This window comes from Leptonotus elevatus, chromosome 1, assembly GCF_054856555.1.
Source record: "Leptonotus elevatus isolate MCC_2025b chromosome 1, RoL_Lele_1.0, whole genome shotgun sequence".
Taxonomy (NCBI): Eukaryota; Metazoa; Chordata; class Actinopteri; order Syngnathiformes; family Syngnathidae; genus Leptonotus; species Leptonotus elevatus.
The window spans coordinates 17,201,857-17,224,271 of NC_141239.1; the positions used below are offsets into that span (position 1 = coordinate 17,201,857).

The following is a 22,415-nucleotide window of genomic DNA, read 5'->3' on the forward strand; positions in this document are numbered from 1 at the left end:
TGTGGAAAAACACATTTCCGTTTTTATTTATTTTTATTTTTTAAATGTTGGGGTTTTTGGGATGAAACTGGATGCAGACATCCCAAAAAACTAAAAAACTAAAATAAAATGGATGGGAAAAACGGACATAAGTGTTTTTTACATAGCAGCGACGATATGTAACATTTACTTGAGAGAAAATGTTGAAGAAAGGCTTCTCATGAATCTCATTCAATGTAAAGTAGCGCTACATTTGGACATCATGACTGAAGGATTGTTTTTCCTATTTCTTGTGAGGCCTCGATCCTTAGGTCACCGTTTCATGTAAATAGTGTTTCACTTGACCAATGCAGCAACAGCACAATGCGTCACTCCTCTTCCCACAAGCCACCGTTACATAACAAACTTCAAATGTTTGACCTAACAGGACACTTAAAAGGACTCTGCTTTAAATTTGCGTTGAATGGAAAAACATTCGATAAACGTTAAGTGATAAAAACCCTTCGGTGAACATTCCAAAATCATCCTAACCTTGTGTTCGTTGCCTGTAAAGTCTCCCTCAAGCGCCTCAACTTTCCTCAAAGTACACTTTCCGCCAACAGGCAACTTCCCCTGGAGGAGTCAAATGGGAGGAAAACTTAAATTAATATCCGACGGCTGGCAAGCTTTTACTGCATTGACCAAAAATATCTATGCTAAGTTATTAATTTTGTAATTTTTCAAACAAGCACTGTCAATAAATCTAAAAACAGTACGTTTGAACCAATATACCACTTAAATGTGATGCAACTCCAAATCTGTCTTTGAAACTGCTACTGACTAAGATTTTCGCATGACAGCCAAGTTTTCCTCCAGCATACGTACAGTCTGTCAAAGCTATAAAGGCAGTTCTTCCCCCCCTAGCGCTCCCTCTGCTGTGAACCACAATCCCTCATGGAGTCAGTTGTCTGCCTGTGTAATGGAAAATGAGTTATTTTTTTATTTTTTTTATTGTTAATACTTAATGATTCCTTTTCCATCCTTGGTGGAGGACAAGGCAGGGTAGCAGCTTTTTAAGCAGCTCATATTCTATATAGATTCAAGTTAGGGTCAGGTGTATTCACTAAAGGGTTCACCATGAAACCAATCAAGAGCAAAAAAAAGAAAGACTTCACCTAGCATAACAAACGTAAAAAAAAATTAGAGTCCTAATTGGGGTGATGGATGAGCTGGAGCCTATCAGAGTTGACTTTGGGTGAGTGGTAGGGTACACCCTATCAAATCGTCTTAAATGAACATAACATACAGTCATGGAAAAATATAGACTTTTAATGCCTGGTAGGTATCAATGAATGTGTATCATGTGACGGACAGACAGTAAAGAAAATATGGAATGCCTACTCAGTAAAAAAAAATTAAAAAATGAAAGAAAGGAAAAAAACCTGGGTTGTTTCCCTAACCTACTTGCAGCTGTGGATTTTGAGAAGATTGGGTTACTATTACCAAAGGTTGAGTTACTTATTTTTGACCCAGCAGACTGGTTTGAAAATTACATTTGGGTGGGCTGAAGAGCTGTTTTTGACAGTTTTGTTGTGCACTGAAGAAAATTTTATTGAATGTAGCACTGTTAGAAAACTCCACCCAAGCATCCAGTGTAAAACTTGTCAAACAACAAACATGTCATGACAGACAAAAGTTTCTTCTTCTTAGAAAATGTTGCTAATAAAATGAACATTATTTTTATTAACAGCCATACTAATAACCTGGTAACCAAATTTCTTGGATCAAAATATTGACCCCATATGCTGGGTCAAATCCTGAACTTAATGTTATGGGTAATTGGGTATAAATAACCCAGCATTGACGCGGTCCCTTTTGGACATACCTTGAAATTAAAATGATAAAGAAACTGAAAAATAACAAGGGTGGTCTAAGAATGTTTTTTGGAACGCAAGGGGGAAGCCAAGGTACCCAGAGAAAAGCCACACAAGCACGAGGAGAACATGCAAACTCCACACAGGAATGCTGGAGCCGAGATTGTGCTAACCGCTATGCCTGAGAAAGAACACCCGGCATAAAAAAAAAACACACACACACACAAAAACTGAGCCACAAAAATAGTGCAAGCGAGAGTGACTACATCAAAACCAGGGACGGCTCCAGGATTCTTTCTCTCCCGAGGCTAAATAGTTTAAATAATTCCTAAATATATTTTAGAATATCAAATAGAATGGCCGAGCGGCTTAACTGGGTCTCCGTAGATTTTCTCGCCCCTGATCAAAACGAACAATTGAAGCATTTACACTACACGGACACGTGTTGGCTCCTCACCCTGCGCATGAGTCATGGCTATTCCAAATAATGGTCCAGATAAGAAAAGGTGAATTATTATAATTCTCCTGATAATATTTTTTGATTCATCCTACATTGCAACAGTAGGAGGACCGCCAAAAAGACACTTGGCTCATCTTAGGACTATGAATGTCTGTGTGGAATTCCTACAATTCTGTTTTGGGATATTTAGCTCCAAACACAGCTGTGAACGCACGGGCCAGAAGGCTATTTTTGCTGATATTATTGCTTATTGTGTGCGCTGATGAAGAGCAGGCGATATTCTTTGTTCCTGGCGTGATGGAGGCTGAAAGTGGATCCACGAAGAATGAAAGCTATGCAATCCATTGATGGCACCGAGCCCTTCTGCTGACTTGCCGTAGATGCCGTCGCAATGGATAGAGTTACACATTCTGTACAAGGGAGGTCCAGTATTGACACTCGGGTTACTGGGGGCTACTTTTTTTTTTTTTTCTTTCACACCATACTCGAATAAATGGCCCATCCTGTCACATAATGCCTCCAGACGAACAGCTGGCTTTCTCCGCCAAACTTGCCTGTGAGAATGTTTCAAGTAGGACGGCGTGCTCGCAAGCTCCTCCCTGCTCTCGACTCTCGTTTCGCACAGAGGCAAACCCCGCTTCTGTTATGGCGGAGGCTGCATGCGCATTGGCATTTATCAAACAGCCCCCTGGCATGTCACTCTCCCTGGCGGCACGGCACACACTCGCAGACACACTCGGGGTGCACAGCGCTGAGGGCAAACTGGGGACTACTCATACCGGCAAGATACGCAGAAGCAAAAGTGAACTTCGGTTGCATTAAGGTAAGTTTTCATTCAATAGTTATCTCCAACTAATTGTTGCTCTAAATTTAGCCTGAGAACGTGCGTGACATACTTTTCGCAGAATAGCTACACTTTCACATTGTAAGGGATCGTCACACCGTAACACTATATAATGATGTATGACTATATAATCGCACGCAAAGCCGCAAACGGTTAACCTTTCACCGTACGGCGTTGGATCTCTGGCAGCTGTTTGAAGGTATGAGCTTTGTCTGCACAGAGCCCACAATGTGGCTTCGATGCCGCACTACATCACTCACACTCTGTGGCTGTTGGAGAGCACAAAGCGCACTGTGACAGGACCGGCCGCAATTCCGACACGATACCGCTCTGGCTACACGGTGGAAACAAGGCAGTAAAACCACAAAAAAATGGACGTTTTGATGGAGAAAATCAAGCCAAACCGCTGGTTTTAGAATCGAAATCTCTTCCAGTTAATGCGCTGGAAAAAATGCTGAATGTTCAGCCAAAAGAGAGGATTTTCTAGGAAGAGAACAAAGATCATAAAAATGAGAAGACAAAACTCTATTACAGATGACCAGTGGAAAGGAAAACAGAATGGAGAGGGCCGAAGTTAAGTTTTACAAAATAGATGATCGGAGCTCACATTTAGGACTATGCTAACGATCCTGATGATGTTATTGGTGTAATGCGGCGGTAACCTCACACAAATGAAGAAATACCTCACAAATCTGTCTAGGACAGAAACTGGTTAAAAATGCCAGACACTTAGCGATATAATTGGGGAATATCTGGTCTGTCAGATCTTTTGCAGGACAAAAATCAACAAGTAGAAGAGTTGAACTTTTTCACATCATGCTAGCCTGACAAGCAGCCAATGTAACATCAATTTCAGCTCAGAAAAAACTTTCACTAACCTTCTTCTTCTTTTCATTACACCAATGAAATGCATTGATTGTGTAGAATCAACTATTGATGAATTTTCTCTGGCAAAATACAGTGTCTGAGTCATATTCATGAAATGACCGCATAGCTTGCCACTACGATAGTCATTTGTTCCATGGCTAGTAAACATAGTAACATAACATCATCACAGCGTTTCAATATAGAACGGAATATGTAAAAATAAGACAGTTAGCATGATAAACATGTTTTACCTTTGCATTACGAGGTATATTGCCCCCCGGTGTGAGCTTGGCATCTCGTCCCAGAGACGGCATTGACTATATAATCATATATATAGGCCGTGCACTGTGAATTCTGGCTAAGTCAGTGATTTGATTAAGTTGGTAAAAACAGCAGGAAACAGAAGGTAAGGGTCTGTTTTCAAACTAGCGATCTTCAACTTAAGTAAATATCGCGCTCTACGAGTCCCGACTAAATGTGCAACTTCGACCGACAGGCGAACTTTGGTTGAAGTAGTAGATTTCATGGCTCTATGGGCAATAATAACTTTTAATTTGTAAGATAACAGTTGCTAAGTCACTAAACCGCTCCGGGTCACGTCCACTTCCATTCGACAATCATTTCCTTCCGCCGTCCGTCATAGGGCAGTCACATGATCACGTGACGTCGGTGCAAATAGTCAATATACAGATCATCGGCTGGCAGTCCGAGCTTGTGTGACGTATGGTGAAGTGACGTTAAGAGACGAGCAGTATTTGGCTAACTACTGCCGCCTAGAGGCTTGGCATGCATCTCATTGTAGGCCCAATTTGTGGAAGTGGCGTAGCCACACGGAGGCGTATTCTGATTGGATAGGATTTTCTGGCATGGTTATGAACGTACTTAAAAACGCATTAATGCGGTTAGCTGTGGATGTTTTCTTTTTTACAAACGTGGTGGTGTGGACACTATTTTTTCTACACCCAGAGGAGGGAAATATCCGTTTTTAAAAATACCCTGCTTTGTGTGTACATGGCCTTATTTAGTCAAAGATGTGAGTTCATAATGTCATTTTTCGTTTTGCCTCATGTCATGTCATGGTTTTCCTGTGCCCCATGCCTTGTCTTGCTCGTCAGGTTTTCGATTCCACCTGTTCTCGTCAGCCCAGGTGTGACTTGTTGTCTCGTCAGTTTGCTGAATTCAAGGAAGGTGGGAAGTCGGACATATTCCACTTGGAATCTCCCATTTACGACTGCAAAGCGTTCAAAGTGAATTTAACAACAAAGATTTCAATAAATTGTTTGTTGTTATGGATAACACAGTCACTCGAAATCATGTTGGGTTACGTAAAGTTACTTACTTGCTAATTTAATGTCCTTTTTTTCCTTCCGACTTTGCTCCTCGGATGCCCGAGTTTAAAGGGGCATTCTCGTGCATACTTCCTGGTATGAAGTCGGAAAAGTCCTTTGTTTTGAATGTTTGTCGTTCATTACCGCTGTCGTGTGTCGTTGGATGTCCCATGTAGAAGTAGAAGACACATACCTATGAAATACTGCATTGTTTCTGTCAAGGCTTTAGATGTAATTTGTGGGTTAGTTTATGAATGAATGTATGGTGAATGCAAAGGTGTCAAAGATGTGACAAAAAGCAGAGAATGCACTATAGTATTCCTGTAAACTATAATATGACACATTTCCACTAAATACCATAAAAACACTGGTTTGGAAAATCCCAAGGGCATTAAACTCACTCTTGATATTTAATTTTGGCTGCACAGTGGCAGTAGTAATGTTTGGCAGGGGCCTCTTTGGGGTAAAGTGACTATTTTACACTCATTTTTTGGGTTGCTTTTGTGGTGGAGGTGGACCAACAGCTCCAAGCACACACAATTAAACATGTGCCATGGAAATGTGCAAATTGTTAGGCAATGACTCTTGGGAGATTCCTAACCCAGATGCAGTATTGTTTCTTTAGTGGTCATGCTGGTGAGAGAGAAATGTACGACTATATTTAAGTGTAAGAAGCAGAGAGGCTGTGCAGACGCACTTGTTTAGTTCAAGAGCAGAACCATTTTGAAATGTATGTCAATGAGATTTTGTGAAGTCAAAGTAAAGTAAAAGATGCTCATATTTGTTTTTTGGCACGCAGTCACACCTTGCCAAATGTACTTATGTTTGTGTTGGGAAAACCCAAAACATAAACAAGCGTTTATTTTCTCCAAGGTCACCTTTTTTTTTTCCAAAAAGAGATCCATTTTATTATAAACTTCAATTTGGACTCCAAATCAGGATGTTGCTACTGTAAGCTCTCGAGAGAAAAAAAAGACTACTAAGTGGATTCGACTCTGTGATCATCTGCTAGTTGGCTAAAATAAAGATAGTGACAGATAATATCTGCATCTAACCTGATGACATGTACAACAGCTTGACACCACGTATGGTCTAAGTTAAGACATGCCAGCATGAGTGCTGAAAGATTCCTGCCAACAATAAAACCCACTTGCATACAGTTCATATAGTCTGCGAGTGTCAGTGTAAAAAGCAATACAAGAACTTTCATATTCATAATTAAAAAATTCCAGTTCACAAAACTGACAATACAAAATGAAATGAAATGTTGAAGCAGTAACAACGTTTAGATGCACGTTGTTCCTGAATATTTTCGAACTCAAAAATCTGATTACTCAATTCTGAAATATTTATATACAGTACACATTTGATGACATTTTATGTCATTGTAAGAAAGTGGCCCAATATTAACTCATTCACTGTCATAAATTCTTAAAAAAAAAAAGATTATTAAAAATTAGGGGCAAATTATCTTCTTTTTTTTAATTGTAATTAATTGCATGACTTCACAAGTTAACTCACGATTAATCACAATTTTTTTATCTGTTCTAAATGTACAATAGGTTTTTATACTCTTGTTAACAAAAGTGGAAACAAAATGTTAAACTAATAGAAATAGTTAAAATTATTTTTTGTCGTTTATAGCCGTCAACAGCAGTGAATGAATAAAAAAAAAAAGGAAAGAAATTATAAAAAATTTGGGAGCGTCAGGCGATTAAAGTTTAATCGGAATTAATCTCATGACTTCACTAGTTAACTCGCGATTAATCACAAATTTCATATCTGTTCTAAATGAACAATAAAATAAAATTCTAGGTTTTCATATTCTTGTTAACAAAAGTGGAAGAAAAAAAGTTTAACTAATAGAAATAGTTCAAATAAATTTTTGACGTTTATAGCCGTCATTGGCAGTAAATGAGTTAAGCATGCTATCTACATCATGAAGCACTGATCCACATTCCCAACGCAAACATCTCTTCTGTCAATCCATTAGGCATGTATTCTGCTTTTTACTGAGGTTTATTCATGAGTTTTTAAGTCATGGAGGTCAAATTTCCCAGCAGACCATTTAGTGTTGGTTGTTTACTGCATAGCTGGCATTGCAGACTGCCACAGTGGTTGATGGTTGGTGGTCTGGAGCAGGGAGGGGGAAACACAAGGTCGTCAGTAGGGCGACACTGGGAAGGAGATGACTATATTTAGTTGGAAGAATGTGCACTATATTATTTAATTTTGACTATATAAATACAAAAAAAGTCATAGTTACTGATTTTATTGATATTATGACCGAATTGTGCGTTAAGTTGGAAAAAAATTAACTCTAAATTTCCATTAATCATCAGCATTATGATCATCATATAATTCATTTCTATGGAAAATGTCTTACTAGATATTTTCAAAATTCCTTGAACAAATGTCCTATGGAAAGATTGCATAAAGTATTTCTAAAATCTACCAATCCGAGTTCAGTTATTTTGGGGTTCAAAATCAATAATGTGTGAGGTCTCAGCCATCTTCACTTTTGAGCGATATAATGAAAAAGTAATGTGGGCCCGTTTGCGGATTTAAGTTTTAGTTTTTTTTATTCCCAATACATACTGTGCTCCACTTGCAGCTCAGTCAGGGGTTGTTTTCCCCTCATCCCCCTGCACTTGAGGTTTTTTTTTTGTTCCATCTGTGAAAACGGAATAAGGCAACCCGGCGTATCCCTGATCTCTATCCCCCAGTTGGTCATCGTCTCCTGGACGGGTTGTGTCTGTTCCGTTTCGTTGCACCCTGTGGTACAATGACAAAAATCTATGCTGATTCTGGAAAAAAAAGAACTTTATGGTACTAAACTGGAGATCAAGTTAAAGACTGTGAGATGTTCGAAAAACAAACAAACTATTGATTTAAGAAAAGAGGGACAACAAACTGGATGGGAAAATACAAGAAGGGAGGGAAGCAATGAGTCATAACAATGCTTGTATGCCTGCAAAATTATATATTTTTTTTCTTTTCTGCTGGCCATAGCTGCAAGGCTTAAAACAGAGTTTGTTATTCCCGTCTCCCACCATGAACAGCAGGGTAGTAATCAAGTGAAGATCAGACGTGCCACGGGAGAATAACAACCATCCATGTGCATGGAAGAAATGAGTGTGGGAGAAAAAGCAGCAGAAGCACATCAGGGACCAAGAAGAAAAGCAATTAAGTGCAATTGTTTGGGTTTTGTGCACTAAGCTAAAACACTGTCAAGAGTAATCCTCTGAATGATGAGTCGTCTCACCAAAAATACCACAGCAAAACCTCAACGACTGCCGGTGCCAAAATAGTTTTGTTTTTGTCCCACAACCCATGAATATAGTCATTATGTAATCATTCATTCAGCCTTTATATATTTATGAGACAACCACATAACAATTTCCGTTGCTTGTAAAAAGGCTCCGGCACTTATTTTAATGTATTGTTTTCTTTAAATTGTGATTATTATTATTTTTTTGACAGACATCCCCAACAGATGATGTGACAACAAACCCAGCAAAATGATGGAAAGACATAATGGTAAAATGTTTCAAAATGTCTCATAATTGTACAAAAAATGGAATGTCATGTAAAAATGTGTTGATGGACGATGGCATGAGCTTGAGGTGGTGACAGGAAAATAATTGTCCAAAAGAGGCTGAAGAGGTGATTAGGCCTTAGCTGAGGCTAACAGGTAGCCCACCTGAAGAGGCTCTATAGGCAGACAGGTGAATATTATGTGCCTAGGTGCTCTATGATCGGCCAAGAGGGAGAGGTGGGGGTCCACAATCCAAAATCAGAGCCAAACCTTCAAGTCAGGTCCAAAGCCAGTAATCCGGTGTCTACACTTTTCACAATCAGTCCAAAATCCAAAACCAGATCCAATTTAAAAAAACGAAGAAGGTAGTTAGAGGCAGGGGTTGCGAAAACAGGCCGGGTCCGAGATCAGGCAGGACCAAAAACAAGTTCAGGTATGGTTGGATGGTACTGCAAAATGCAAGTGACATTCTGGCACTGAGGTGAAAGAGCTGGTTAAATAGGCCAGGGTACAGGTGGGCTACCAACGAGGTATGGTCAATCTTAGGCACAAAGAAATGTCTCGCAGCAACTGGCGCTTCAGAACAAAGTGAACAGGAGATTAGCAGAACGTGACAGGTTGATGTTTATTGTATCGTTAAAACTGTTGTTTTAATGTTCACAGGTAATAAGCAACCGACCAAAGCTTCAGAAAGTGCCATTAAAGGCAAACTTCCATACTCAGTGGAAACCCCGTATGGTTTCCGTCTCGACTTGGACTTCCTGAAGTATGTTGATGACATTGAGAAAGGAAGAACCATAAAAAGAATATCTATCCAGCGCCACAGCAAAGGCCCTCGGGCCAGTACTCTTCCTCGGCACCTTAATCCTTCAGGGTACGGTTACCGTCCAAGCCCCTGGGGATCAACCGGAGCACTTGGCCCCAGGTCTCGACTGTCCGACGACCACCACCACGGCTCCAATTCCTGGTTGCACGACTACAGGTCGTCCATTTCGCCACAAGGCCGAGCAGAAATTGAGGCTAAAATCCGAGAGTTTGATGAGCAGCCTTTGGGTGAGCACATCCGACCCCATCTCCTCCGGGCCTCCAGTCTGCCTCTTACGGTGCTTTTGAGACAAGGACTGGAGCCAACGGAGGAGTCTAGAAGCCTAAGAACGTCAAGGGGTCACCTTGAAGACAGAAACAAGTCTTATGAAGATATCTTTGACTCCCCAGAGAGTCCTCACACCCAAGATTGCTCAGGCCTGTTGAGGCGCCTAAGGGATGCCTTGGAGCGTGTGGAGGAGCTGGAGAGGGAGGTACGGGTCATTCCAGACCTCAGAGCACAAATCTGTCTGCTGCAGGAGGAAAAAGAAATGCTGCGATCACAAATTCAACCTCCCTCCCAAAATGGAACCAATGGGACCCATTACAACAATAAAAGCTCACGGTATGAACAATGCAGAAGTACTAGTCAAGATTGCAATCCTACGCATGAGTGGAGGATGAGCACGGATCTGGATGAGCTGCTGACGGTGACGTCACTCCAAGCTAAGGTCGCCATGTTGGAACAGAAGCTGCATGAGACGGAGCTGGACCTTCAGAGGGTCGCAGGTCGGCTGAGGCAGCAGCAGAGTGAAAGTACAAGTAAAGACGAACAGATTGAACGACGTGTCGCAAATCCTGGGGTGTGGGTCCATGCCGAGAGGGTGCGAGTCGACCAGGAGGAGGACGAGATCACGGCGATGTCAAAAAGCACCAATGGAGAAAGTGCTCATCTCAAAGATGATTTGGAATCCCCTGAAAGCTTTCTGCCGATGGAGGTTTCCGCTGATATTCCAGACACGTCTGTGGTCATCCATCACATAAATAAGATCAAGCGACTCCTGGATCAGCAGTGGGAGTGTTTGAGTGTGGCAGAGGATGAGAAACGCCCTCAAGTTATCTCCCTCCAGCAGGAGATAATGGGACTCATCGATATCCTTACCTCCCACTACGCTCAGGGCGGACACAAGAATGGACACGCCGTTCGTCATGGAGGCGACCTCAACAAGGAAGGGTTAGTAATCATTTTATTTTTGTGTTTTAATCCTGTGTTGTGGAATGGAAATGCGTATCGAGAGAGGGAAGCGTTCATTTTGATGGGATTAACGTGACCTGCGAATGCCCTTTATTTTCTGTCCCTTACATATTATACAGATGCAAACAAAATGCTCTTGACAGTCCAGCTGGTCAGGAATATGTACCACAGGTGGCTTGCAGATTCGAGCAGCAAGAGAACAGCATCGGGCCTTGGGAGATGGCTGCAACCCAAGTGGAAGCAGAACAGCAAAAGACAGGGACGGAGGAGAAGAGGCCAATGATATCGCACGGGTCGAGATCGGGGAGGACGGATGGAGGGGTGGCATCTGTTGGGGCCGATACTCCAATGGAAACGTCCATGATGAAATCCCAGCCCCCAGGAAAACAGATGGAGGGCCATTCTGGTTCCAAGTCAACCCAAGGCAGGTGAGAGGGCCAGAACACACGAGGTGTGACTTCTTTTTTGTGTTTTTGCCCTAATATCTCTCATTCTGTCTTTTGTACCAAGTGAGACGGTAAATGCCGACTTCATGTCCGCTTGTCACTTCCTCAACGAGCACATGGACAACATTGAGAACCCTACCAATGACGCAGTGCGTACATTATAATCCTTCCGCCCTCACAGCTTCTTTTTTTGTTTTAAATCTTCTGTTTCCCCCTCGTCATCGCAGAGGAGAGCCCTTGTGGTGCTTTTCCAGGACTGGTTTAGTACAGCAGCAGAGGAGAGTTCAGTGGCCAAAAAAGTAGCGGTGTACTTGAGGGAGGTCAAAAAGGCAACACCTTCACTTTCGGCCTTCCTCATCAACCTGGCTGACGATAACGGCAACACTGTCCTCCATTACAGTATTTCCCACTGCAAGTACGACATTGTCAGTCTGCTGCTGGACACAGGTACGACATATCCTTGCAATCCATAGTAAGACATACAAACGTCGACGATGAATATCTCCCCACCATGCAGGAGTAAGTGATGTTAATTTCCAGAACAAAGCAGGATACACATCAGTGATGCTGGCCTCACTCACAGCACCTGAAAATCCTGGCGACATGGGAGTGGTCCGCAGGCTGATGGAGATTGGCAACATTAACGTCAGATCCAGCCAGGTAAAGGAGGAGGACCGAATAAGCAACACAACACTTGAGGCTGACCATAAACGTTGGTCACATGCAAATGTGCAGGCCATCCATGCATCTGGATCTCGAAGCCAACTAATTTAAGGCAAAAGAAATTGCGGACTGATCAGAAGTCAATCACAGAACTACAAATCCGCCCAACCGTTCATCCATCCATCCATTTTTCATAATCTCATTAGGGTCACGGTGAGGCTGGAGGCGTAGCCTCAGATGACAGCGACTCGGGTTACACTTTGAACTGGTCGCCAGCCAAATAACAGGGCAAATATAGACAACCAACATTAAGGATTATTTACAGTCTTCAAAGAATCGAACTTGCAAGTTTTTGGAAAGTGGGAGGAAGCCAGAGAAGATTTTTATTTGCCCCAAGATCGAGCTGCTACAATGTTACTTTGTAGCACTTTTCAAAAGAAATCAGGTACAGAATCCCAGTGTGAGGGGTTGTAAAATCTACAGTATATTAAGAAGCAGTATTTTGAGAACTACTTTTCAAACAACACAACAACTAGCATAATTATTAAATATGGTGTTCCACAGGGGTCCATATTAAAACCACTTCTACTTCTCTTTAATCTGGATATCAGTGATTTTGTTAACGCTTCGAAAGCTCTCCATAAAGTCATGCTTGCGGATGACACTAGTCTATTTTTTGGCCCACGAGAGTCCACTTGAACTGGACCGAATTATAAACAAAGAACTTTGTGAAATTGACAAATGGTTTAATTGTAACTAATTTTGTTTTTGAATGTCTAAAAAAAAATAACTTTATGATTTTTTCGCTCTCACACAAAAACACAAAAACAAGATTATGCAAAATATTGAAATTGATGGACAGACAATATCGCAAGTAATCATCTGCATTATTATTCCTTTTTTCCTGGTCTGAATATGACGGCCTCTCTAGCCCACTTTTTTTTTTTGTCACCATGGCATATTAAGACTCCCTGAGCTCAGTATTTACCATAACGGATGTTTGATCTATCAACTCATTAATAATTTAAACCCTGGTCTCAGCTGCTCTCTACATGGACATGGCATAAGGAATAAAGACGTCAACATCAGGAAGACGTGAAGGCTCAAAACAACCAGTTTAAGTTTTGCGGTTTATGGCCCACAGATGTGGAACCATCTTGATGCTCACCTCAAAAATGCCCAATCTCGCCCCTTCTTTAAGAGGAAATTAAAATCGGAATTATTAACGAGATACTTATCATTTGGCAGAATCTACTGACTGGGATCAACCTACTGTTTGTCGTTGTTTTTCTTTTGTCTTTATTGTCCATCTATTTTCGTGACCGTTTCACCTAATAAGCCTCATGTAGCTTTTGTTGGGCGTCTCGCTCACATGTAATTCTACGGTAAACGTCAGGTTGCCCTCATGGTGGAAAATATGCAACTGTTATGTTTGACATGTGAATTAATTGACTGAATGAATTAAAAAAATAAAAATAAAACCACCACACACACGTCGTCCTACAGACAGGCCAGACGGCTTTGCATTTGGCTGTGAGGCACGGGCGAGTGGTGATGGTTCGCCTGCTGCTGAGCTGCGCCGCAGACGCTAACATCCAGGACGCTCAGGGAACCACGGCTCTCATGTTTGCCTCCGAGAGAGGCTACACGCACATCGCAAGACTGCTGCTGGAGAGGACCCAGTGCGATCTGACCTTGACTGATCAGGTGATACTGCAAAACATACACAAAGGCCTTTTAACGGTGGCTGGCACAGCAGAAAACGAAAAGATGAAGGCTAAAGCTGAATTCGGTCACTCGCCACTTAACAAAGAAAAGTATACAAAGGGACATGATATAAACGTGTGAATTCTTCAGAATAGCATGAAACTCACTGGGGAGGAAGAATCGAATCAGAAATATAATAACTACTACAGTACAGTCAATTGTCCCTTTGTTTAAATCATATTCAGTAAATTATACTCCATTTGTGGCAAATGTGTGTTGTACTAAAAAGTAATTCCAAAAAAGATGTTGGACAAAAGTGAGGCCAGCATTGTTGGTTCCTACAGGGAGTGACAAAGTGGATTTGGTCTCCCCTTTGAAAGAGCTTCCACTCTTGTGGGAAATCTTTTTATAACATTTTGGAGTGTGTCTGTGGAATCTTTTGTTCATTCGTCCTGTGAGGTCCAAATTTGGACAAGAAGAGGGTAATTGATCTCAAGTTCTTCCACACCGTAATCATCCATTTTGCTTTGTGCACTGGGACACAGTCATGCTGGAACAGAAAAGGTCATTAACCCAAACGGTCTTCACAAATAAGTAAGCATAGAATTGTCTAAAGGATCTTTAAATGAAGAATTAAAGGTGAGCAAAAGGCCTAAAATTCAGGTGCGTCTAAAGATTTTCATCCGAGGGGATACATATACAGAAAAATATGTAAGAGCCCCTTAAAAATGGTAAAAAAATCTTCCAAGCATTTTTACATTGTTTATAAAATGTAGTTATTAAGAACAACTACTACTACTACCTCATGACAACTTTCTGTTATGAAGTGAGGTGGCAAATTCTGGGGTGGTGAGCAGCCCTGTGACCCACTAGAAAAGATCAGTCCCTGCCATTATGTGGATCTCCGCAATGAGAACCAAAACAAGAGAAATCCGTTAGGGGTGTGCCCCAAAAAAAACAAAAAAAACGATTCTCATAAGAATCGCAATTCTCATTTAGTACGATTCAGAATCAATTTTAAATGTCCCAAAATTGATTTTATTTAAATTATTTTATACTGTCTTCCCTTTGTTTGTGTATGCCTTTATCGGGAGCGCTGTTCATGTTGTACGCGATTTGGCCACTTGGGGGCAGTGTGGTTATACGCTGTCTGATACACTGTTAAGTTGTAGCCACATTAGAGAGTAGAAGAAAAAAGTCACGATCAAGTTATTCCAATAAAAGTTGTTTTTTTGCAGCGTGGAGCCGTTTTTTTGAGTGATAAAAGTGCCGCGAGTAGCGCGCTAATTAGCATTTGCGAGTCAGACTGGAGTAGATCATTACGATTCCTTGAAAATTTATAAATTGAAGCAAAAATCATTGTCAATCACATCATTTTTGAATCAAGAATCGTTCTAAATCGAAAATCGATTCTGAATGGAATCGCACACCCAAAAATCGGAATCGAATCATGTGACATTCAAAGATTCCCATCCCTAAAATCAGTTGTAATTTGACATTTTTTGGGGGGATCCTTAATTGAACCTTGAGAAGGAGCAAATGTAGGAAACCATTATTGCTTATTAGCGTTATTTACCTTAATGAAGACAATTTTTGTTACGATTTTAGTTGCCAGTCTCTTTACATTGTTAGCATAGTAGCATAACTGCCCAAGTCAATAAATAGTTTTCTTGATGTCTGTGTAGATTCTCATTCAACAACTCAACTCACCTTTATTTAACAGCTGGAGCTGAAATAAAGTCCTTTACAGAAAACATGATGAAGGTTGAATCGAGGCATTTAGACTTATGTTGCTTTATTTTTATTGTTTTCTGAAAATTGGGCAATCATGCTATTAGGTTGACAATATTTAGAAAAGCTCTACATTAACCCACGTTTTAGAGCTAGCTTCGGATTCAGATTACTTTATTGATCCCAAAAAGAGCAAATCACAACCCGCCTAAGAACAGAACGAGAAGCCTGGCGGGTTGCATCCCAGCGCCCCCACGTTCCTAGTTATAGTTAGTGTGGTAGTTATAGTTATCGACATGATGTAGTTGTCTTGAATTGGGCATTTGTGTGTCACAACCCTCCCACATTTTCAACGTTCACACTTTTCATATCGCCCTTTTAAGAAAAAAAAAGAAATAAAATAGTGATGTGGGCCATCCCTAATGTTATTTTGAGTAAGGGATGTGGGTCGCTACAAAAATGGAAGATGGGCCACAAATGGCCCCCGCTCTGTAGTTTGGATATCTGGCCTCATTGAATACCTGTTTCAGGAAGAGGTGTGTCACACCAGTTTTGCTCCTAAATGATACTCATTTCCCGTCTTTCTTTTTAGAGTGGTCGTACTGCTCTCTCCGTCGCCATGCTCGGCGCCCACAGCGACACGGCCGCTCTTCTGCAAGCCCACGCGAAGGTTCGAGCTCTGCCCTGATGTCTGAGAGACATCCAATGGATTTCAAGTTGTCTTTGTTTCATGATGAAGTTGCTCACTTTAGTGGTTATGCGAGTGAGCATTTGGTCGACTATATCTTCTTCAAAGACGCCACATGATTCGTGTGTTACATGAGTGTTTTATTAGAACTGATGAAATTAGGAAATTACAGTACTTTTTTTTTTGTGGCTAAGTTCTATGGCCTTGTTGCTGCTGTTCATACTTTAGTCTGATCTTTGCACAGACATTCTTTATTTTCCCCACACAAGAGCATCTATGTTTTTTGTTTAATGTACATATTTTTTTTAAAAATGCTGAGTCATTTTTAAATAAAGCTCTTGTGAAATACAGAACTTCAAAAGTTGTTGCCTACACATCTGGGAATGTTTGTCATTCTGATGCATGTGTTTGCAGTTTAAGTCACACAAACCTGACATATGCAAACATTCGCATCCATGCGACGGTTTAAGATCAACTTATTAGTCAGCTTTATTGCTGTATGGACAAACTTGACCAGCAGATGGCGCATGTCCTCCATCTCAGTTTTTATCATAACAGCCACAGAAGCTTTCTATTTTTTATTCTTAGATATTCTTTTAATTGTTTTCAATTCAACTTTTTTAATCCTTCTATTAATTTATGGACAAATGGATGACAAACCACAGGTGGTCCAACAAATTTAAAGGACCCATTGTCAGTATATAGCATGTATCCATATGGCGTTCTAATCCACACACGTAAAAGGGTTTTGAAGTGTGACCCACAATCAGAAAAGTGACACCCGACAAATTGTTAACGCTCCACTGAAGGAGAGCGCACACTGAGATTTGCTTGCAGAAGGACCCACTCATGATGAAGACTTGCTTGAGTGGACTCTTCTCTCCAAATTCTTTCATGAATTTGAACTTCAACGCCATTACAAACTACTTTAATACATCATATATCCAAATGGTGTTGAGGTTCAGTAAAGAAGCAATTGACAGTAAATGTTCCCTTTAGTCCAGGGGTCGGCAACCTTAAACCCTCAAAGAATCAATAAATAAATACGCACGCACACACGTTGGGTTTACATGTCTAGTGGGGACATCTCATTGACATAATGCATTTCCTAGCCCCTCCCCCTAACCCCAACCATCAAAAATGATTGCCTACCCCCATTCCTTACCCTAACCTCAACCATAACCCAATTCAAACCTAAACTCTAAAACCAAGTCTTGATCCTCAAAAAGAGGTTTGGACTCATGGGGACCACCAAAATGTCCCCACAAGGACACATGGTCCCCACAACGATAGTAAAACCCCCAAAAATGATCCCCATGATGTGATATATACACACGCACACACGATGATGCTTACCTTAATCTTTGGTAGACTTTGTCGGTTGGAAATCCTTTTCAATGTATCTTTGTAATTCCGGACACTTCTTTCCCGTTCCCATTCGACATTCCATGGACCGGCACACAATGCGTGGCAAATAACGGCACGTGAATACTATAGAGAAGTTTCATTTCACGTCTTTGTTTGCCCAATTTTGTGCACCATTGTGAAGCGGTTTGTGAAAATCCGGAACGAATGAATGAATCAAAGTAAATTGTCGTAAGCAACACGAGCGCTCGTCAGCATTTGCTTGCGTTGTCTTGCTGGTCGTGTGCCCCACAAAAGGCTTGCTGGGTCGGTGACGTCATGTGACTACTATGTATACTCAAGCCATCTCTTCAGTTGAACATTAGTATGCCTATACCGGTGAATTTGGCACGAGGGATATCATTCTCGGACAGAATTTGTAGATTTAGCGCAGTAGACATCTTGCTAGTAGCGTTTACATGCGTCGAGCAAGACTGGCCGGCTGAGTTTGACCCCCTCGCTAGCCTTATGAATATTAATTAAGTGTGGTGACATATATCGTGTGGTGCCCCATTATTATTATGTAAGTTCCTTTTGTACCAAACAAGATTGATTAAATTAGTCATTTCAAAATAAAAAAAAATACATACATTTCAACAACTCAAAATTTGTATTAATAATCTTTTATTTTTGTTTACAATGGGGTATATGCCACGAGGAGGCGGGACTTCCGGCTTTCACACAGCGCTGTTTCTGTTTCCTGTTTGCGACGTGTGGGCCGCGCCTCGGTTACCCGTTCCCGAGCGACGGGTGCGAGTGTGTCTTTCTCAGTTGTCCGAAGCATTTAGAGAGCCGAGACACCCTGCGCGGTCCCGCCCATCGGCGGTTGGGGGGTGGGGGGGGGGGTGGTTGGGGGGGCAGGAGTGGGGTTGCGAGTGTTGGAACGCTTCTGGCCGGAAATGGCACAGATGTGTGAAACCCGGAAGTCGGAAGTCCGTGGCATCGACATCATTATGCCGAATTTGTAATTGCGGAGTGTAATCATTGAATTTGTAAATTGAATTTCGATTCATTGCACAGCCCTATTTACACTGAAATAAAATTACACACGACGAGACATTTTCCAGTCAAATTTTATATACCAATATATAGAGATAATCAAAAGTGATACAGAAAATCAACTCGTGGAACCAGTTTGGTTTTAATAAAGTTTTTCTTGTCCAGTGTTTCATGAAAGCAGAAAAACAAAAAAGGCAAAAAAAAAAAAAAGGCACAAACAAACAGATTTACATTAATTGCAACACCAAGCGTGTGATGTAATGTGAACTGTGAGAAGAAAATGTCATGAGGGTGCTCAGTTTTTTTACATGGACTAACACAGAACTAAGGCTGGCTCATGAAAAAAAATAAAAATAAATGCACAATAAGAAACAACACTGACAACTTTGGTGAACAATTTGGATTTCTTACAAGCAGGGAATGCAGTGCTCTCTTTGTACAAATAAATTATTATACCCGGCAACACTTTATCTAAAATCTTATGTACAACTTCTCTTTTACATCATGGTAGGCTATTATACATTATCAAAAACCTTATGAAAACATATTTACATATCAATGAGTCAAAAAGCCCCCTCATCACGGACACACACACACACACACACACACACACACACACACACACACACACACACACACACACACACACACACACACACACACACACACACACACACACACACACACAATCACGCAGCCGTTCATCCACACATTGTGCACAAAACTTTCATGCGACACGGCAGGCATTCAAAGAGGGTTGTGCAACACACAGCGTCCAAACTGTTCAAATATGGCCGTGGGATGAGCATGAGCACTCACATGCATTACAGTCAACACGCACTCACACAAATGAACCAGAAATGTTTACAGGTTATGAACACAGTGTCAAAATTAGGGAGAAATGACCCTCACACTCAGATATAATATTCATAATAATAATTATAATAACACGTGAGACATGTTTGCATGTTTGTGTGCCCTGCCTGTAACGATGAGTGGTTGAATTGTGATGCAAATATTATGCAAATGCACATTCAATTCTCAATTGCAAGGATGGGCAACTGGCAACTGCTCACAATTTTTGTTTCTTAGAATTTAAAAAAAATAAAAAAAAGGCTGCTAAACATTTTGAATGTGTTTTTCCATGTAAAACAGAGAAATACGGATAAAAATCCCAGTTAAAAATTATAAATATATTGGGGGGGAAAAATCTGAATATGCGAATCCGCGGGTGAAGAACTGCAAATATACAAGGGTCGACTCGAGTTTTAAGATGTAATATCTCGGTTCACCACTAGATGGCAGGTCTCAGTTGCGCATACAGTGGGTTATACTGCCGTATGCCACAACATGAACATCAATGTATTTATTTATTTTTGCATATTTGGAATGATTTACAGTGCAAACAATTTTTTTATTTTTTTATTTGTAGTTGCAAATTTTCAAATGTTTGAACGTATTTAAATATGCTCATATGTATTTTCAAACTTGTTGAAAGATATTTAAATACATTTAAACATACTTTTTTTGCAAGTATTTAAATCCGTTTCAACGTATTTAAATTCATTAAAAACATATTTGCAGACACTCTCAAAAGTATTTAAATCAGTTTAAGCATATTTGTAAATATGTATTTGCCAGTTAAGAATGTTTACATTGGCAGTTCCATATTTCCGTACATATGCACGTATGTCCTTCATATTTAAAACATTGTTTTTGTCATACATCTGGTGAGGGAGTCCGTGGTCCTATCTGGCCCCCACTGATGAAAAAATACCCCCCTCCCACCTCCTCCAGCATTTAAGTTGCCCATCCCTGCTCTACTGTATCTATCCTCTATTGTGATGTGTATTTATTGAAATACCAGACAAACATGATTGCAATATCCTCTCCTGACTCTGATATATTGCTCCCCTCAAAACCTTTTAATAGTTAAACATCACAGTGGAGAAAAAAAAAAGGAACCCGCTCTGTCGTTATTTCTGATGGCAGTCAGTCCACAGCTAAGATCCTTTCATTTGTAAAGTGTTGAAGGTCAAAAAAGAAAAAAATCCTCTCAGTTGGTCAGAGCGCAATGGCACTCGGAGAGAACAAATACGTCACCTCCCGTGTCTGGACTGGTGAGAAAGCAGCAGAAACTTGCTTAGAATAAATCACTTGTCAAATAAAACAGCAACACAATTTGTTTTGACACGATTGATTCTGTTATGAACAGATTGTCCCATCAACGCAGATCAACAATTTCGGGGATCAAACATACAGCGACCGCATCTCAAAGCTCAGATCAATATTTGAAGAGTCAGGAAGTGAGTGAGGCTTTAGGTCAAAATGTAAAACAAAAAAAACTTTTTAGTACATGACAATAATAACACACATATACAACCTGCCTTTTTCCCCCCACTACGCCCTCTCGATCGACTCGTTGGGCACTCCCGCTTTACACGAATCCCAAATAAAGAAGGCTCGTTTACAAAATAAATGACACACGAAACACACTCCATCAACGCAAAACATGACTTGACCCGAGAAAAATAGATCCAGCAAGTATGAAGCCGTCGAAATCTTGTCAAAACATTGGCATCGAACATGGCTGTGGATGGCATTTGATGATATGTACTTCCTCAGTCACCTTTGACCTGACCTCCCTGTGTGCCACGGCAGCCATCTTTTCCCCTGAAGCCGCTTCTTCCGGGCTCACGCGGTGGAGAGCATGGGCTGCTCCGTATACCAATGAGTCCCCGGGTCGGGCATGCCGCCCCCGAGTGGTAAGGTGATGAACTGCGGGCAGGCGCCGCCTCCTGAGCTCACCACCCCCATGCCGACGCCCTGTGGGTACGGGTGGTGGTGCGCGTGGTGGTGCCCCATGGCGTCAGTCCGTCCGATGTGGATCTCGTCCTCCTCGCCCTCGCCGGTGGTTTTGCGGTAGACGGGATTGTCGAAGTTCATGCTCTTGGTGGAGTTGCGCCTCCAGTTCCGCCACACCAGGTAGACGCCGGCGCAGACCAGGCCGAACACCACTGTGGCAACGATAGGAACTGCATGCGTTTAACACACAGCCGCAGGGGGAGGGGGAGGAGCGTTAATGAGGCATAACGAGTCCATGGCGTGAAATGATACGCAGGGAGGGGCGCAAGCGGCATGCGGGGGGGGGGGGGGGGGCGCGAACGCGATGGAGTGGCTCAGCGAAGGCCATACGTGTCAAGGTTGTTTCGGATTTTCAACTCACGCTATTGTGTCAAACTCGAGGCGCGGGGACCACTTCCATCCCACCACATAATTTTTGATGGCCCACTGAAGCAAATAAAGTGTGCTCATGTTTCTTGCTAAATGGATGTTATTTTCAATTTGGAAGAAAATCTGGACCAAGTGTGTCAATTGTCTTCACTTTTAACAGACATTATTATTGTTATTATTATTATTATTATTTATAATTATTATAAGTAGGGATGGGTGAGTACGTATACCAGGTATCAGTGTCAGTGTCGATACAGGCTTATACACATTATATACAAGTATCGGCCACCCTTTTGTGGCCGTTTTAGGATTAGGAACTAGAAATTAGAGGAATAGAAAATTGCTATTAATTTATTTTCATTTTTTAAAGGAAAAATACTATATTGGAATATATAAGTCTTTCTTTAAAATTATCTGTCATTTTTGGGTGGAATGTTAAGCTTATGCATTGGTGGTATCAGTATTTGGTATGGGTATCGGTGACTACTCAAGAGATGAGTATCGGTTTCGGTCTGAAAAAAGTAATGGAACATCCCTAATTATAAGTGTTATTATTATTAATATATTATTATTATTACACCATGTACCTTTCTAACATACAAGTGCCCAAGTTCA

At 41.2% G+C, this 22,415-nt stretch overlaps 2 protein-coding genes across 3 annotated transcripts in view; one reads left to right on the forward strand and one right to left on the reverse strand.

Annotated features, from left to right (window-relative positions):
- The first annotated feature begins 2,766 nt into the window (after positions 1-2,766).
- LOC147181104 (KN motif and ankyrin repeat domain-containing protein 2-like) lies at positions 2,767-16,408 on the forward strand. Its single transcript, XM_086082561.1, has 9 exons — positions 2,767-3,115; positions 8,815-8,871; positions 9,533-10,907; positions 11,048-11,356; positions 11,439-11,523; positions 11,602-11,821; positions 11,892-12,034; positions 13,544-13,744; positions 16,068-16,408. The coding sequence occupies exons 2-9, from the start codon at positions 8,853-8,855 to the stop codon at positions 16,161-16,163; spliced, it is 2,448 nt and encodes an 815-aa protein (XP_085938687.1). The 5' UTR covers positions 2,767-3,115; positions 8,815-8,852; the 3' UTR covers positions 16,164-16,408.
- Positions 16,409-18,624: 2,216 nt separating this feature from the next.
- LOC147181105 (low-density lipoprotein receptor-related protein 8-like) overlaps positions 18,625-22,415 on the reverse strand; it is an 80,217-nt gene continuing 76,426 nt past the window's right edge. The window contains exon 18 of one of the 2 annotated variants that reach the window (XM_086078733.1): positions 18,625-21,583. In XM_086078733.1, the coding sequence (XP_085934859.1) occupies positions 21,261-21,583 (323 nt within the window). In that variant the 3' untranslated portion in view covers positions 18,625-21,260. Of the gene's footprint in view, positions 21,602-22,415 lie in introns of both variants that reach the window. The other variant, XM_086078725.1, reaches the window with a different exon arrangement.

Excerpts from the sequence above, each read along its gene's own strand:
- LOC147181104 (XM_086082561.1), top strand. Across the intron at positions 11,524-11,601 it reads AGAACCCTACCAATGACGCA|AGGAGAGCCCTTGTGGTGCT; the intron begins GTGCGTACATTA and ends TCGTCATCGCAG. Across the intron at positions 12,035-13,543 it reads TTAACGTCAGATCCAGCCAG|ACAGGCCAGACGGCTTTGCA; the intron begins GTAAAGGAGGAG and ends GTCGTCCTACAG.